General features: G+C 44.2%; 1 protein-coding gene across 1 annotated transcript in view; it reads left to right on the top strand.

Annotated features, from left to right (window-relative positions):
• sptbn5 (spectrin, beta, non-erythrocytic 5) overlaps positions 1–17,628 on the top strand; it is a 57,945-nt gene that overhangs the window by 8,278 nt on the left and 32,039 nt on the right. Inside the window, exons 6-20 of the mRNA XM_039009105.1 lie at positions 2,443–2,856; positions 3,096–3,316; positions 3,964–4,102; positions 4,194–4,417; positions 7,816–7,969; positions 8,298–8,498; positions 8,930–9,136; positions 9,806–9,977; positions 10,118–10,254; positions 10,471–10,500; positions 10,621–10,833; positions 11,122–11,274; positions 11,470–11,600; positions 11,850–12,104; positions 12,253–12,540. Coding sequence (XP_038865033.1) covers positions 2,443–2,856; positions 3,096–3,316; positions 3,964–4,102; positions 4,194–4,417; positions 7,816–7,969; positions 8,298–8,498; positions 8,930–9,136; positions 9,806–9,977; positions 10,118–10,254; positions 10,471–10,500; positions 10,621–10,833; positions 11,122–11,274; positions 11,470–11,600; positions 11,850–12,104; positions 12,253–12,540 — 2,939 coding nt within the window. The remainder of the gene's footprint in view (positions 1–2,442; positions 2,857–3,095; positions 3,317–3,963; positions 4,103–4,193; positions 4,418–7,815; positions 7,970–8,297; positions 8,499–8,929; positions 9,137–9,805; positions 9,978–10,117; positions 10,255–10,470; positions 10,501–10,620; positions 10,834–11,121; positions 11,275–11,469; positions 11,601–11,849; positions 12,105–12,252; positions 12,541–17,628) is intronic.

Consider the following 17,628-nt stretch of genomic DNA (forward strand, 5'->3'; position numbering starts at 1 on the left):
ACATGTTAATATCCAGACCAAGGATTCAGGTGCCCTCTGTAGGCCATTAGTTGAACTGCACCTCTCCTAATCTTGAATGTACTGTAATTTCTAAATAAAGGCAACGCCTCCTCTGACTGACCTGTGGATTAGGCCGGGGATTTCACTGTGGAGCAATGGGAGGACGGGTGGTGCTACTGCTAGAGCTAATCAGATCAGTACAAACACCGATCCTGTAATGCAGACCAATGACTGTCCGTTGTGGGGAGAAACAGACACTGAGACGCACTGTAGCCGGAAGCTAGGGGCATAACCTGAGTTTAACCTACTACTCACTGATTGACAACTCCTGCAAGATTGGGCCCAGCCAGCAGGACTGACAACTTGGAAGGAAGGGCTTAATCTGACCCAGTCAGTGAGAGAGACTGTGCAGTTAGTTACTCTGTAGTGGATCTGAGGTAGAGAGAGAGACAGGGAGCTCTATCGAAGGACAGTACGCTAGCGTAAGTTATGTTAGCACAGTGGCCAGAGTGACCTGAGCCACATGGAGAGCTGCAGCAGGACTGAGTGGAGTGCTGTTTGTTTTGAATGTACTGAGCCTGAGGACTGAGCCAAGCTGTGACACATCATCATCCTCTCATCATCACCACCATGCTAACACGTGGAAACAGACACAGCAACGTGTTTCTGCAGTGCTGAGGGGGAGAGCGAGAGCCTCTGTGGTGTGATCATAAAGGTGTATTACAGTACAGTAAATGATGACTGGCAAGTTGCGTGGGGGATAAGGCGGCAGTGGGAACTAGACACTATGAGAATTTACAAAGAGCAGTGGAGCTGACAGGCATAACATGTCCTTCGGTGGCAGTTTGAGTAACCAATGGTTTAGATGGCAACACAGGAGGGAGTCCACCATTGGACTCCAAATGGGAAAACTGAGCAAGGTGTGTACTGGTGTAGTGTATATGTAGGCCTAGTGTGTATGTACCGGTATAGTCGGTGAGGTGTGTACAGGTGTAGTGCGTGTGTATGTAGCCCACCGGTATAGTGTGTATGTACTGGTGTAGTGAGGAAGGTGTGCCTGGACTTAGTTAGGCTTAGAGATCTAGCCTTCTGCACTACTGGTTTCCCACAAAGAGAAACATGTGGTTGAGAAAGCCCTCAGTGCTGAACTTCTGAATGTCAGTAAATGGCTATATGACAATAAACTGTCACTTCACCTTGGAAAAACAGAGTCCATCTTGTTCGGGTCCAAAGTGAAACTGAGGAAATCCCCTGATTTTAAGGTGGTAGTAGGTGACATAGTAGTCGCAGCAAAATACTCTGTTAAGTACCTTGGATGTGTGCTAGATAACCTTCTGACAAGGGAGAGCATGGCACAAAATGTTATCGCCAAAGTGAACCATAAAATTAGGTTCCTGGCTAGAACCTCCAAATATCTGGATAAGAATGCATTGGGGATATTGGCAGGGGCTCTTGTTCAATGCCACTTTGACTATGCGTGCTCTTCCTGGTACAATAGTGCCCCCAAGATAATGCTAAATAAATTACAGACATCTCAGAACAAATTAAGATTATTCTTAAACTTCCATCAGTTAACCATCTTGACCATTCCCACTTTGAAAGTGGTATGGGGAAAGAAACTTTTTTTATACTCAGCTGCCTTTCTTTGGAATAATCTTCTGAAAAATGTGAAATGTATTACCTCCATAGGTAGTTTCAAGTTCTCACTGGAAAAAAATGATTAAATAGTAGCATGTCTCAAAAGTGTGTCGTAAGATTATAGTATGTGGCTGAGAAGGAAAATGCCCGGGATAGCATACGGTCTGCCTTTTGGTGCCTGTTGTTTATCATATTGTGATCGTCTTGAATATATTAGGGATTGATTGTTTTATATATTAATGGTGTGTGAGACAAGGGAGATGTAGTTGTTTATTAGGAAAGGGAATTGTACAAATTATCTGATGTTATGAATCAAACAACAATTTGGTCTGTCATTGTCTGTTGTCACTACTATTGCCACTTAACTTAGTTGCATTTCCCCTTCCACCTTCCCTCTTCAAAAGGACCACAATGGAAATAAGATTTTAAGCTTTATTGTGTTATCCTTGATGATTTTTCTTAAATTGTATGTGGCGGCGTCACAGGCGAGCGCCCTTATGTATGATTTTTTATTTTTTGTTGTCAATTAAATTAAATCAACCTTAACCCTTTTAAAACTCTTTGCAACTGCAGTGTATGTAGTAAACATTGTTTGACATCATTGAATAAAGAATGACTGATTTCTCCCAAGCAGCCACAAACGCTAAATTATGCAGAATGCAGTGCCCTCTAGCCTTCAGATTGAATGAAATGAGATGAACTTTATTTCAATATGTTTTCATTATCTATAGGAGGTTCTACTGTATGTTTCATGTGTATCTTTCTGATTTGTTTGTTTAATAACTCCCTCTCTTCTTCTTCCAGATCGTGGGTCTCCTGAAGGAGCTAGATGATCAGAAGATCCTATATGAGAGAATGGTGTCTGACCTCCTGCGGTGGATCAAGACCAAAGTGGTGGAGCTCAACGATCGCTCCTTTCCCAACTCCCTGAGGGACATGCAGCAGCTGGTGGCCTCCTTCAAGACCTACCGCACCGTGGAGAAACCCCCCAAGTACCAGGAGCGAGGGGCCATCGAGGAAAACTTATTCAGCCTGCGCACCAAGCTCATAGCCAACAACCAGTGGGCCTATGTTCCCCCAGAAGGAAAGACCCTGGGGGACATCGAGAAGAACTGGGCCTTACTGGAGCGGGCGGAGCATGAGAGAGAGGACGCCCTCCAGAGGGCGCTGCTAAGGCTGGAGCAACTGGAGCAGCTGGCCCAGAAGTTTGGCAGGAAGGTAATGTTTTTTTGTTTTGTAACTTATTGTTTTTTATTATTAGGTGTTATTTGATTTATCATTGAGGACCATTTTGGAAATAAGTGTTTTATTTAATAATAATGCTTGCATGTCTTGGTCTTTGGTTACACTTTCTATGAAGCACATGCATATAATGCTCTATAACATCCTTTATAATGCCTTATAGTACACTTATAATGGGTTATGACACTGACTAAAATTCAATTCCATTCATTCAGGCAGGGCTGAGGGAGGGCTATCTGGAGGACACAGCCCAGCTGATCAGCAGACAGGACCTGAGGGGGTTAAACAGCCTGGAGGAGGCCCAGGCTGCAGCCCGGAGACTGGAGGCCCTGGGGACAGACACCCTGGCTAGGGAGCCTCGCTTCAGAGCCATCAGCGACATGGCAGCTGTCATCGAGAAGGGGAACTACCACAGCAAGGCCCAAGTCATCCGGAGGTAAGGCTTATAACTAAATTACCACGGTAAGGACCAAGTCACCTGGAGATTAGCAGTTGCCATTGGCGTTGGCTAATGGGGATCCTAATAAATCAGTCACCTGGAGGTAAGGCTTAGAACTAAATGACCACAGCAAGACTCAAGTCATCCAGAGGTAAGGGTCAATTACCACAGCAAGTTCCAAGTCATCCGGAGGTATGACTATCACGGCAAGGCCTAAGTCAGCGTTTCCCAAACTCGGTCCTGGGGACCCTCAGGGGTGCATGTTTAGGTTTTTGCCCTCGCACTACACAGTTATTTCATCAAGCTTCGATTATTTGAATCAGCTGTGTAGTGCTAGGGCAAAAACCAAAACATGCACCCCTTGGGGTCCCCAGGATCGAGTTTGGGAAACGCTGGCCTAAGTAATCTGGAGGCAAGGCTTATAACTAAACTACCACAGCAAGTTCCAAGTCATCCGGAGGTACAGTAAGATTCAGTGCTGTAAGACAGTGAATGTAAATACTTAGTAAATACCCCAACAATCAGTATGTTTGTTTCCCATTGGTCCAAATAATTCATCAAAAATGAAATAAAGCCTACATGATTGAATAGGAACGGCATGTAGGAAGCATATCTGCACTGGTGTTTTCCGTCCGTCGTTTCAGAGAGGTGAGCATCACAAAGCGCTGGAAAGACATCCTGGTTCAGTTGCAGCAGAAGAGAGAGCAGCTGGGGGACATTGTGAACACACTGAGTGTCCTCAGGGACATCGAACTGGTTGCCCAGGAGCTCAGAGATCTACAGGTACACAACTAATGGACAGCAAACAATACAGTATAATGTATAACAGTATTACGCTTAATGCTTCATCCTTCAATTTTCATACTTAATGTAGGTTTTAGCAGGGTCCTCTGACATTGGGAAGCAGCTCCCGGAGGTGGAGGCCTTGCTTCAGAAACAGGACCTGCTGGAAACCCAGATCTCTGCTCATGGAGAGACTCTGAGTGCCATCAGTAACAGTGCCTTAAAGGGGACACACCGAGTTGCACAGCAGATCCAGACCAGGGTCAAATCACTCAATGCTCAGTACAACTCTCTGGTGGGGCTTAGTAAGAACAGGTGAGCACACACAATCAATCAATCAATCAAGTTTATTTTATATAGCCCTTCGTACATCAGCTAATATCTCGAAGTGCTGTACAGAAACCCAGCCTAAAACCCCAAACAGCAAGCAATGCAGGTGTAGAAGCACGGTGGCTAGGAAAAACTCCCTAGAAAGGCCAAAACCTAGGAAGAAACCTAGAGAGGAACCAGGCTATGAGGGGTGGCCAGTCCTCTTCTGGCTGTGCCGGGTGGAGATTATAACAGAACATGGCCAAGATGTTCAAAATGTTCATAAATGACAAGCATGGTCAAATAATAATCAGGAATAAATGTCAGTTGGCTTTTCATAGCCGATAATTAAGAGTTGAAAACAGCAGGTCTGGGACAGGTAGGGGTTCCATAACCGCAGGCAGAACAGTTGAAACTGGGACAGCAGCAAGGCCAGGTGGACTGGGGACAGCAAGGAGTCATCATGCCCGGTAGTCCTGACGTATGGTCCTAGGGCTCAGTTCCTCCGAGAGAGAGAAAGAAAGAGAGAAGGAGAGAATTAGAGAGAGCCAAGATGTTCAAAATGCACACACAACAACTTAGGCCCACATTTAATACAATGTAGATAACGGCAAACCCCAGGTTTATTTATACAACTATTTTAAGTATACCTTAGCAATGACAATGGTTGTACTTTAGCAATGACAATATTTGTGTGAGAAACGGCTTTCATGGTGTTTGTTACAGAGTGGTTTACACAGCGTAAACACTATCTGCAATTGATTGAATTGGTTCTTTTGTATGGCACCCTGGGCGAACCCTTCGGTGCCCTGGGCGAACCCCCCCGCAAGATGACGAACTGGGCGGCTGCCCATGTCGCCCGTACCTAAATCCGCTACTGATTTTGTATTAGTCTATAAATAAATCTCTTTGCCAAAATTTGTCATCTCTCCCATGTCTTATTCAACTAGTATTTTTGAAAGTGTAAGGATAATAATTCAGCCATAGTTGTTCTTAAATGTTTATTGCTTGCCAACATTTATTTATTTTTCAAATCAAATTGTATTAGTCACGTGCGCCAAATACAACAGGTGTAGTAGACCTTACAGTGAAATGCTTACTTAAGAGCTCCTAACCAACAGTGCAGTTTAAAAAAAATACGGATAAGAATAAGAGATGAAAGTATCACGTAATTAAAGAGCAGCAGTAAAAAAATTACAATATATACCGAGTCAATGTGCGGGCACCGGTTATTTGAGATTTTTCTCCCTCTATGTTTAATATAACACACATACATTAATTATTAATTTCGGTTGCCTATCCTGATGTGAAGTTTGTTCTATATAAAGTATTTGACTCTGATGTGTGTCACAGAAAGCATTTGACTCTTGGCACAAAATTAAGGAAATTAGAAGGGGGGATTCTAACGGGGGAGATTTTCGGCACAACACTGGCAAACCGTGCCAATATATCCGCCAAACATTGGTTTCGAGTGCATTATCATTTTTATACAACGGGTTACCAACATATTCAAATAATGATTGACATATTTTCATTAAAAACGTTATTTTGATTAATTTTAGATATGATTTAATCCTTCCACAAGATAGTCCCTAAACAAATCTAGGGTTGCTACCCAAGCCGGCTATTCGTTCGTTCGTTCTATTGGTTCGGTTGCCAGAGACGCGACTCGGTCTTTCAGTCTTTTTATTCTGTATCTATGGACGCGACCTAGTCGTTTGATCTAAATGTTCCATTGATAAAATGGCTTGCAACGTTCTTATCCCTTGCTTGCTAGCTAGCCAACCACGGCTAACTTACATTCACATCAAACAGTGCAGACAGAATAACAACAGTAGCTGCATTTGTTTAAGCTGTTTTCTAGTGACATTTATTTGGATACATGCATAACAATGAGCTAAAGAGGCACTCTTGTCAGGACACTATTGTTCAGAGGAGCTAGCCAACAACACAGCTAACATAATAACTTCAAACTGAAGCTGGAAAGACTGCAAACTAGCTACACTTCGTTTTGTTACCTCTTTTCAATTGACATTTCTTTGTATTTATCCATAAAAATGATGCCAGCTGATTCATGATTTCGACTGCCTGAGAAACGCTTATCTCTCGTCCTGACCTCTACCTATACAGGTTAATTACCATGGGACAGTTGGAGATCGAATTTGAATATTGAAACAATGTTGCGAATGTCGGAGAGACAGACAGCAAGGTTTATACAAATCTCCACTGTTGAAAACTAAATGTTAGTCTAAAATAAATGTGAGATAATGTCTAGATCCATTTTATAGTGGAGATCAAATTTATAACTTCCCTGCCTGGGCTGATGAGACAGTGGATTGCGCAGTCAGGTGGAACAGAGTAAATAAGTATTTTAACTTCATAGATTTAGCCAGTGGTTTACTTGTGGAATAGGCTGGAATGCGCTTCTAACCAATCAGCATTCAGGATTAGACCCACCCGTTGTATAATTAAGTAATAAGGCCTGAGGGGGTGTGGTATATGGCATATATACAACGGCTTAAGGGCCGCTCTATCGTGCATAAATGTCTGTTGTCCCCGCACACCAAACACGATCTCGACACGCAGGTTAAAATATCAAAACAAACTCTGAACCAATTATATTAATTTGGGGACAGGTCGAAAAGCATTAAACATTTTTGGCAATTTAGCTAGCTAGTTTGCACTTGCTAGCTAATTTGTCCTATTTAGCTTACTTGTTGTTGCTTGCTAATTTGTCCTGGGATATAAACATTGAGTTGTTATTTTATCTGAAATGCACAAGGTCCTCTACTGCACCAATTAATCCACAAATAAAACGGTCAACCGAATCGTTTCTAGTTATCTCTCCTCCTTCCGGGCTTTTTCTTCTCTTGACTATATTGCGATTGGCAACATTCATAAATTAGGTGCATTACTGCCACTGGCCTCGTTCGTCTTTCAGTCACCCACGTGGGTGTAACCAATGAGGAGATGGCACGTGGGTACCTGCTTCTATAAACCAATGAGGAGATGGGAGAGGCAGGACTTGCAGCGTGATCTGCATCAGAAATAGAACTAACTTCTATTATAGCCCTTGGGAAAGCAGACGCTTGTTGGCCGCGCGAGCAGTGTGGGTGCAATAATTGAATAATATAGACTTCTACATTTATTTTGCAACGCTCCCGCACACGACACGAGCGGTGTAGTCAACCTGTTAGCCGTATATTGGCCATACACCACAAACCCCCAAGGTGCCTTATTGGTATTATAAACTGGTTACCAACGTAATTAGAGCATTACAAATAAATGTTTGGTCTTACCTGTGGTATACGGTCTGATATACCACGGCTGTCAGCCAATCAGCAGCATTTAAGGCTCAAACCACCCAGTTTATTATGTTGGTTATTGTCTTAATGAATCAACAGGAGGAAAATGCTGGAGGGCCAGTTGAAGCTGTTTGAGTTTTTCCACGACTGTGAGGAGGTGGAGGCGTGGATCTATGAGAGGTGGCTTCCCCTTCAGTCTGCCAGTCTGGGCAGAGATCTCAGCCAGATCCAGCTGGCAATTCAGAAACACAAGGTCAGACCTTGGTTGCATCACAAATGACACCCTATTCCCTATAGTGCACTACTTTTGACCAGGGCCCTCGTCCAAGTAGTGCACTATATAGGGAACAGGGTGCTATTTGGGTCAGGCCTTCTTCAGTCACACAAACAGTGATTATTCAACTTCAAGTTTAATTAAGCTTACATAGCAGTCATTATAAACTTAAACCCATGGCATGATAAATACTTTGGCATAAGGCATCTAAATACACTGGCATTTAAACAAATGAAAATACGTAATGTCATAATGTGAACCAAACCCTCATTTTAATGTGTTTGTTGACCCATCGCTGTTTTGGCAGGTTCTTGAAGCCGAGGTGCAGTCTCATGAGTCTCTGTGCTCAGGGGTCGTGAGTAGAGGTCAGGAGATGTGCAGAGGGAAACACCCCAGTGAGGAGGACATCCAGAAGTCGGTCCGGACGCTGAAGAAACAGTGGGAGCACCTGAAGGAGGATGTGGTCAATCGCAAAAACAGACTGCATGCAGCCATCGTTATCAAACAGGTTACAACCTTTAAAACAATGCGAAATAAAACTCAGAGAAATAGATGGTTTGACAGAGGAATTACATTTAGGAGTATGTACGTAATAGGCTGGAGAAAGCTACCATAGCTAGTTCATTGACATTCTCTATTTATTTTATAGACCGTGATAGTTGGAATGTAGAGGGGAGGCAGATACAGAGGGAGACAGAGAGGAAGGACTGAGACGGGATTTGTACCCACGTCACTAGGGGTGTATGTGTTTCGGAGTCTGGGGGGCTAACCACTACGCCAGACTCTGGCATGTGATATTCTCCTTTCCACAGAATTAGATAGAATACTAGATTGGACATTAGCATCCTGGCAACATAACTACAGGACAGCCATCTTGGTCAGGGAAAGTTTTGTTTAAATTGTATTATATTATTTATTATCTGTTATTGTCCTCTTCAGTACTTTGCTGATGTGACCGAGGCCAACTCGTGGCTGAGCGACAGGAAGCCCCTTCTGATCAGCGAGGATTATGGGAAGGATGAGTCCTCCACCAGCGCCCTGCTGCAGCGCCACCTACGGCTGGAAAAGGAGATGGGAGCGTACGTTGTGGAGGTGAAACGCTTGGGAGAACAGGCCAAGGGAGCCTCCCAGCTGACCCCGCTCACAGTAAGTTCCCCATCAATCACTGTGCCTTCAGAAAGTATTCACACACCTTGACTTTTTCCTAATTGTGTTGTGTTACAGCCTGAACTTAAAATTGATTAAATATATATTTTCTTTCACTGGCATACACACAATACCCCATAATGTCAAAGTGGAATTATGTTTTGACATTTTTACAAATTAATTAAAAATTAAAAGCTGAAATGTGAGTCAATAAATATTCAACCCCTTTGATATGGCAAGACTAATTAATTCAGGACTTAAAATGTGCTTAACAAGTCACATAATAAGTTGCATAGTCTCTGTACCCCACACATACAATACTGTATTTGTAAGGTCCCTTTTATTAAAAATAAATACAAATAAAAATGTTTTACTAATTTTAGAATTTTTCTTCCACTTTGACATTAGAGTATTTTGTGAAGATCGTTGACAAAAAAAATGACAATTAAATCCATTTTAATCCCGCCTTGTAACAACAAAATGTGGAAAAAGTAAAGGGGTGTGAATACTTTCTGAAGACACTGTAACTACACCACAGTCTTTAAATGTCATTGTATCATGAATACATCCTCAAACACATTGGTTTTAATAATAAAGAAGTAGCTTATTATTAAAATCCACCCCCATTGACTTCCAAGAGTTGCTGAGGACTTTCATATTTTTCCGCAGGCTGATGCCCAGCAGAACAAGATGCCCCAGTACAGTGATTCCTCTGGTGACGAGGAGGGATTGACCACACCTGGGAGAGTGACCTCCCTCAGAGGAGCAAAGATCACTCAGACATCTACCCAGACCCATACACAGGAGGCTAATGCCAAGATCAGGTTTAAATACACAAGAGGTACAGATTCTCAACTTCAATAGAATATGGATTATTTATAGAAACAAATTGTAGAAAATATATTGTGAAATGTTTTTCATGTTACTTTTCCACCAATAGGCTTAGTCCAGTTTCTAAGGTAAATAGTCTCTATTTTCCAGGTGTGACGGTGTGGGACCGTGGGGAAATTGTGACTATCCTCAACAGAGACAATGAGGATACGTTTCTAGTGAGGGACAGCAAAGGCAACGAACAGCTGGTGCCAAAGACGTACCTCACAGAGCTCCCATCATCTACAGTAAGGCTCACTATTAGCTGTCTCTATGGCCCAGTAAAGAGCTTTATGGCACTTTACCCATTTGATTCATCGCAAGTATAATTGTGTGCCTACATTAACTCATTAACCGAACCGCATAATCCCAGGTGGAGATCAACGATCTACACCCCTCAAATTCAAATCTGGACCTCAAAACCAGTTCCACTGTTTTTTCCCCCCTGTATTATTCCCCTCTAGTCAGGGACTGATTTAGACCTGGGACACCAGGTGTGTGAAATTAATTATCAGTTAGAACATAACACCAGCAGTACTCCGGACCTTGTAAAGTAAGATTTGAATACCCCTGGTCTACACAGTTTAAACTTCATAATTTTCCATTTGAAATAGAACACTCCCTCTACACCACCTCCATCCACCAATGGGGTTACTGAAAGCCCCACTAAGAGGGTGAACCGGGCGCGTCGCAGACGTTCCATGCGCCGGGGGACCGCTGAGATCCAGTCCTCTTCGATTCCTGATCCACATTACCAGAGAGAAACCATAGAGAGCACCCAGAGCAGTCTAGACCGGGACTTCAACAGCCTGCACAACCTGGCTAATGTGAGAAATAAGACCTGGGGATTCAGATTTTCATCTTCATTTTTGGGGTGAAAAATGGTTTCCCATTGCATTACATAAACAGTACAGCAATACAAATCATTACACTACATCTAAGTTATCTAAGTTATAACACTACATTTTGTTTTATGCTTTGACATCTTTGATGATGTAGTGGCAGCGCCCAGTACAGAGAATAGGACCCAGAGTGATCATCCTGTAGCACACGTGTAAGTTGTCACATACTGGCACCCAAATTGTGTATTTGTGTCTGATTTCTCCACCATACAGTCCAGGAGGAAAACTCTGGAGGAGACGGTTCGGTTGCACCGCTTCTACAACACCTGTGAGGAGTTTGAGTCCTGGATGGAGGACAAGGAGAACATCCTTAACACCTTCAGTCCTAACTCCGACAACGTGGGTGTGGTGCAGGCTAAATATGAGGTAACAAACCAGCCTCATCACTGAGATTATTCCGTAGCAATTTATTTGAAGGCCACCTACATAAGGACTTCATAACACATTCATAACACACACATAACAAAATAATTAGCAGTACATCAGCGTTTGTCTCTAGTGCTATTATTTACTTGATATAAGAGTTGGAACTCCCCTTCTCATGAACTCCCCATGTTCCAGAACTTTCTGACCGAGCTGGCAAGTGGGAAGGGCCAGCTCGATGACATCACCAGACTGGGGGAGGAGCTAGTGAAGAGCAGACACAGTAAACACAGAGAGATACAGGCCAAGCAAGGACAAGTCACACGCAGGTAGGTGGACTAGCAGAAAACAATTTTGTAATAGTACTGCTGACATCTACTAAGAATAACATGATCAACACAGTTTTTCAGATTAGATAGTTCTTTATTGTCTGTTGTTCACAGAAATGTTTATTACTTATAGAAAATGCACTGCGTTTTACAGAGACGCACACACAATGTTTAATCGTTGAAGAGAGCTGTCCATGTTGTTATTGTTGTTGTTACTGATGTTGTTGATGATTTTGTTGTTCTTGCTAGGTGGGAGCGCATGCAGAAGCTGAAGGATGAGAAGGGCCATGAGCTGCTGAGCACGGCGGATGTGCAATCCTTCCTCCAGAGCTGTGAGGAGGCCCGGGCCCAGCTCATGGAGCAGTTCACCCAGCTGGACACTGTGGACGGTGTGGGTACTACCTCCACAGCCCTGGACACTGAAGAGAGGGCCCAGGCTCAGGCACAAAGAGACATACAGGCACTGGAGAGGAAGATATCATACCTCAAGAGTGTGGCTAAAATGTAAGGCACAATTGTAAACCTCTATATGTGTCAGACAACCACCACTAGTCCAAGACTTTATACTGTTACTGTTGATGGTTTTGAATGTAATGCCAGTTAGTTATTCATCCATCCATTCATCCACGTTCTATGTATGTGTGTGAACCAGGAAGCAGGACTGCAGCCCAGCAGAGGCCGCAGCCATCATGGAGGAGGTGCGGGGCCTGGAGGCTCTGCTGGAGCAGGTGAAGGGCCAGGCATCAGAGAGACAGAGGCTTCTGGAGGAGGCCAAGCGGCTGCAGCTGTTTCAGCAGGAGACCAGGGACCTGCTGCTGTGGGCCGGGGCCGCCCAGGACCGCCTACTGGAGGATGACACAGCCTCGGACGTGACCTCCGCTCAGAACCTCCTGAATGACAACCAGGATCTGAGGATAGAGATCGACGCGCAAAGGGAGAGGTGAAACAGAATTTGGGTTTCTTTCCTTTCTGGAAAGTTTACTTATGTTTATAATAATATGTTATGTGCTGCATGCTGGGACATGGAGGTATCTGATGATGTATTCAGTGCAACTATTTCTCATGTAAGCAGTGTTTCTAAGGTAATTTAGTAGGAGAAGGATAGTTTGTGATGAGACAATAGGAAAGCATACACAGTGGGTTTTTTGTACTGTCCTTTATTTAGTTTCTTACAGACATATTCATGACTCATGACGCTGGGAAAACATACAGTGCCCTGAAAAAGTATTCAGCCCGCCACAAGCTCTTCTTCAAGTAGTCCCCCAGCCCCAAAACCCCATAAAGAAAATACTAAACAATAAAATAATACAAATAAAAAACTGAAATGTCATCATTTTATAAGTATTCATCCCTCTGGCTCAGTACTTGGTTGAACCCCCTCTGGCAGTTTTTAAGTCTCTTTGAGTTTCCCTCCCCCCATCCGAAGTTGGGTTGTCATCCCATTGACCAGCAGACCACCCCTGCCCCCCCGGATTCCAGGGCCCCCGAGAGACCCATCTTTCGAAAAGAGCACACAGAACAGAAGCAGATCAACCGCCAAAAGCATTTCCAAGGCCCTCACCTCGATCTGTATTATATATAGTTATCAAAACACACAGAACCAGTCAAAAGTTTGGACGCCTACTCATTCAAGTTTTTTTTATAAAAAAATGTATAAAAAAATGTAACTCTTTTCTACATTGTAGAATAATAGGGAATACATCAAAACTATGAAATAACACATATGGAATCTTGTAGTAACCAAAAAACTGTTAGACAAATCAAAATATATTTTATATTTGAGATTCTTCAAAGTAGCCACCCTTTGCCTTGATGACAGCTTTGCACACTCTTGGCATTCTCTCAACCAGCTTCGCACATATGCTGAGTATTTGTTGGCTGCTTTTCCTTCACTCTGTGGTCCAACTCATCCCAAACCATCTCAATTGGGTTGAGGTCGGGTGATTGTGGAGGCCAGGTCATCTGATGCAGCACTCCATCACTCTCCTTCTTGGTCAAATAGGCCGTACACAGCCTGGAGGTTTGTTGGATCATTGTCCTGTTGAAAAATAAATAATAGTCCCACTAAGTGCAAACCAGATGGGATGGCGTATATCGCTGCAGAATGCTGTGGTAGCCATGCTGGTTAAGTGTGCCTTGAATTCTAAATAAATCTCTGACAGTGTCACCAGCAAAGCACCCCCACACCATCACACCTCCTCCTCCATGCTTCATGGTGGGAACCACACATGCGGAGATCATCCGTTCACCTACATACTCTGCGTCTTACAAAGACACACCGGTTGGAACCCAAAATCTCAAATTTGGACTCATCAGACCAAAGGACAGATTTCCACCGGTCTAATGTCCATTGCTCGTGTTACTTGGCCCAAGCAAGTCGCTTCTTATTATTCGTGTCAATTTGAGGTGCAGTTAACTCTAATGAACTTATCCTCTGCAGCAGAGGTAACTCTGGGTCTTCCTTTCCTGTGGTGATCCTCATGAGAGCCAGTTTCAAATAAAGCGCTCTATGGGTTTTCAAATCAAATTGTATTTGTCACATGCACCGAATACCACAGGTGTAGACCTTACAGTGAAATGCTTACTTACAAGCCCTTAAACAACAATGCTTTAATTAAGAAGTAAAAAATACAAAATAAAAGTAACAAATAATTAAACAGACGCAGTAAAATAGTGAGGCTATATACAGGGGATACCGGTACAGAGTCAATGTGCGGGGGCACCGGTTAGTCGAAGTAATTGAGGTAATATGTACATGTAGGTAGAGTTAAAGTGGCTATGCATAGATAATAACTAGAGAGTAGCAGCAGCATAAAATAGGGGTCTGGTTAGTCCTTTGATTAGCTGTTCAGGAGTCATGACTTGGGGGAAGAAGCTGTTAAGAAGCCAATTGAACCTAGACTTGGCGCTACGGTACCGCTTGCCGTGCATTAGCAGAGAGAATGAGACCTGGGGATTGGGGACCTAGTCTATGACTAGGGTGGCTGGAGTCTTTGACAATTTTTAGGGCCTTCCTCTGACACCGCCTGGTACTGAGGTCCTGCATGGCAGGAAGTTTGGCCGTAGCACTACCCTCTGTAGTGCCTTGTGCTCGGAGCCCGAGCAGTTGCCATACCAGGCAGTGATGCAACCAGTCAGGATGCTCTTGATGGTGCAGCTGTAAAACCTTTTGAGAATCTGAGGACCCATGCCAAATCTTTTCAGTCTCCTGGGGGAATACGTTTTGTCGTGCCCTCTTCACGACTGTCTTAGTGTGTTTGGACCATGATAGTTTGTTGGTGATGTGGACACCAAGGAACTTGAGGCTCTCAACCTGCTTCACTACAGCCTCGTCGATGAGAATGGGGGTGTGCTCGGTCCTCCTTTTCCTGTAGTCCACAATCATCTCCTTTTTCTTGATCACGTTGAGGGCGAGGTTGTTGTCCTTGCACTACACTGCCAGGTCTCTGACCACCTCCCTATAGGCTGTCTCATCGTTGTCTGTGATCAGGCCTACCACTGTTGTGTCATCGGGAAACTTGATGATGGTGTTGGAGTCGTGCCTGGCCATGCAGTCATGAGTGATCAGGGAGTACAGGTGGGGACTGAGCACGCACCCCTGAGGGGCCCCCGTGTTGAGGATCAGCGTGTCGGATGTGTTGTTACCTACCCTTACCTCCTGGGGGTGACCCATCAGGAAGTTCAGGATCCAGTTGCAGAGGGAGGTGTTTAATCCCAGGGTCCTTAGCTTAGTGATGAGCTTTGAGGGCACTATGGTGTTCAACACTGAGCTGTAGTCAATGAATAGCATTCTCACATAGGTTTTCTTTTTGTCCAGATGAGAAAGGGCAGTGTTAAGTGCAATAGAGATTGCATCATCTATGGATCTGTTAGGGCGGTATGCAAATTGAAGTGGGTCTAGGGTTTCTCGGATAATGGTGTTGATGTGAGCCATGACCAGCCTTTCAAAGCACTTCATGGCTACAGACGTGAGTGCTACGGGTCGGTAGTCATTTAAGCAGGTTACCTTAGTGTTCTTTGGCACAGGGACTATGGTGGTCTGCTTGAATATTACAGATTCAGTTAGGGACAGGTTAAAAATGTCAGTGGAGACACTTGCCATTTGGTCAGCGCATGCTCGAAGTACACGTCCCGGTAATCCGTCTGGCCCTGCGGCCTTGTGGATGTTGACCTGTTTAAAGGTCTTACTCACATCGGCTACGGAGAGTGTGATCACACAGTCGTCCAGAACAGCTGATGCTCTCATGCATGTTTCAGTGTTACTTGCCTCGAAGTGAGCATAGAAATAATTTAGCTCGTCTGGTAGGCTTGTGTCACTGGGCAGCTCGCGGCTGTGCTTCCCTTTGTAGTCTGTAATAGTTTGCAAGCCCTGCCACATCCGACGAGCGTCGGAGCCGGTGTAGTCAATCTTAGTCCTGTATTGAAGCTTTGCCTGCTTGATGGTTCGTCGGAGGGCATAGTGGGATTTCTTATAAGCTTCCGGGTTAGAGTACTGCTCCTTGATAGTGGCAGCTCTACCCTTTAGCTCAGTGCGGGTTTTGCCTGTAATCCATGGCTTCTGGTTAGGGTATGTACGTACGGTCACTGTGGGGACAACGTCATCGATGCACTTATTGATGAAGCCAGTGACTGATGTGGTGTACTCCTCAATGCCATCGGAGGAATCCCTGAACATATTCCAGTCTAGAAAAATAGTTCTGTAGCTTAGCATCTGATTCATCTGACCACTTTCTTATTGACCGAGTCACTGGTGCTTTCTGCTTTAGTTTTTGCTTGTAAGCAGGAATCAGGAGGATAGAATTATGGTCAGATTTGCCAAATGGAGGGCGAGGGAGAGCTTTATACGCGTCTCTGTGTGTGGAGTAAAGGTGGTCCAGAGTTTTTTTCCTTCTGGTTGCACATTTAACACGCTGGTAGAAATGAGGAGAGCCGCCCCTGGATGAGCGTTTTCCTGTTTGCTTATGGCCGTATACAGCTCATTAAGTGCGGTCTTAGTAGCAGCATTGGTTTGTGGTGGTAAATAGACAGCTATGAAGAATATAGATAACTCTCTTGGTAAATAGTGTGGTCTACAACGTATCATGAGATACTCTACCTCAGGCGAGCAAAACCTTGAGACTTCATTAGATTTTGTGTACCGGCTGTTGTTTACAAATATACATAGACCGCCACCCCTTGTCTTACCAGAGGCCGCTGTTCTATCCTGCTGAAAAATCTTAAAACCTGCCAGCTGTATGTTATTCATGTCGTCGTTCAGCCATGACTCGGAGAAACATAAGATATTACAGTTTTAATGTCCCGTTGGTAGGATATACGCGATCGTAGTTCGTCTATTTTATTTTCCATTGATTGTATGTTGGCTAATAGGACCGATTGTAAAGGGAGATTACCCGCTCGGTGTAGGATCCTTACAAGGTACCCAGATCTTTCTCCCCGATATCTCTGTCTCGTTCTCCTGCAAATGACGGGGATGAGGGCCTTGTCGGGCGTCTGAAGTAAATCCTTCCCATCCGAAGAATACGTGTTCTTCAATGAGCCAGTTTGCGGTCTTCTGTGAAGGGAGTAGTACACAGCACTGTACGAGATCTTCAGTTTCTTGGCAATTTCTCGCATGGAATAGCCTTCATTTCTCAGAACAAGAATAGTCTGACAAGTTTCAGAAGAAAATTCTTTGTTTCCAATGTCAAGTCCAAGCTGATGGAGCTCAGGTACACCCCCTTCCCCTGAAACACACACATGCTGTTCCCCCGTTGTGACCATTTTCCCAAGTATCTCTGAGCAGTCAGACCTTTGATCATTCCATGCCACCAGGGCCACAATACTTTTCCCACTCTCTAATTATCTGAGTGTGACCCCCTCCCTATGGGTTACTGCAGGTAGTGTTGCCAGCACTGCCACTACCTGGGTGGGGGCACCCCACTGGAATCCCCACCGGCTAGGTACAAGGTCATCAAGGTTCTCATTAGCAGCTTTGAGAAATTCCTTGTATATTATGCTCACCCATCAGGGGGCTTTACCAGGCAGGCTC

The sequence above is a fragment of the Salvelinus namaycush genome, chromosome 15 (genome assembly GCF_016432855.1).
Source record: "Salvelinus namaycush isolate Seneca chromosome 15, SaNama_1.0, whole genome shotgun sequence".
In the NCBI taxonomy this organism is placed as follows: domain Eukaryota; kingdom Metazoa; phylum Chordata; class Actinopteri; order Salmoniformes; family Salmonidae; genus Salvelinus; species Salvelinus namaycush.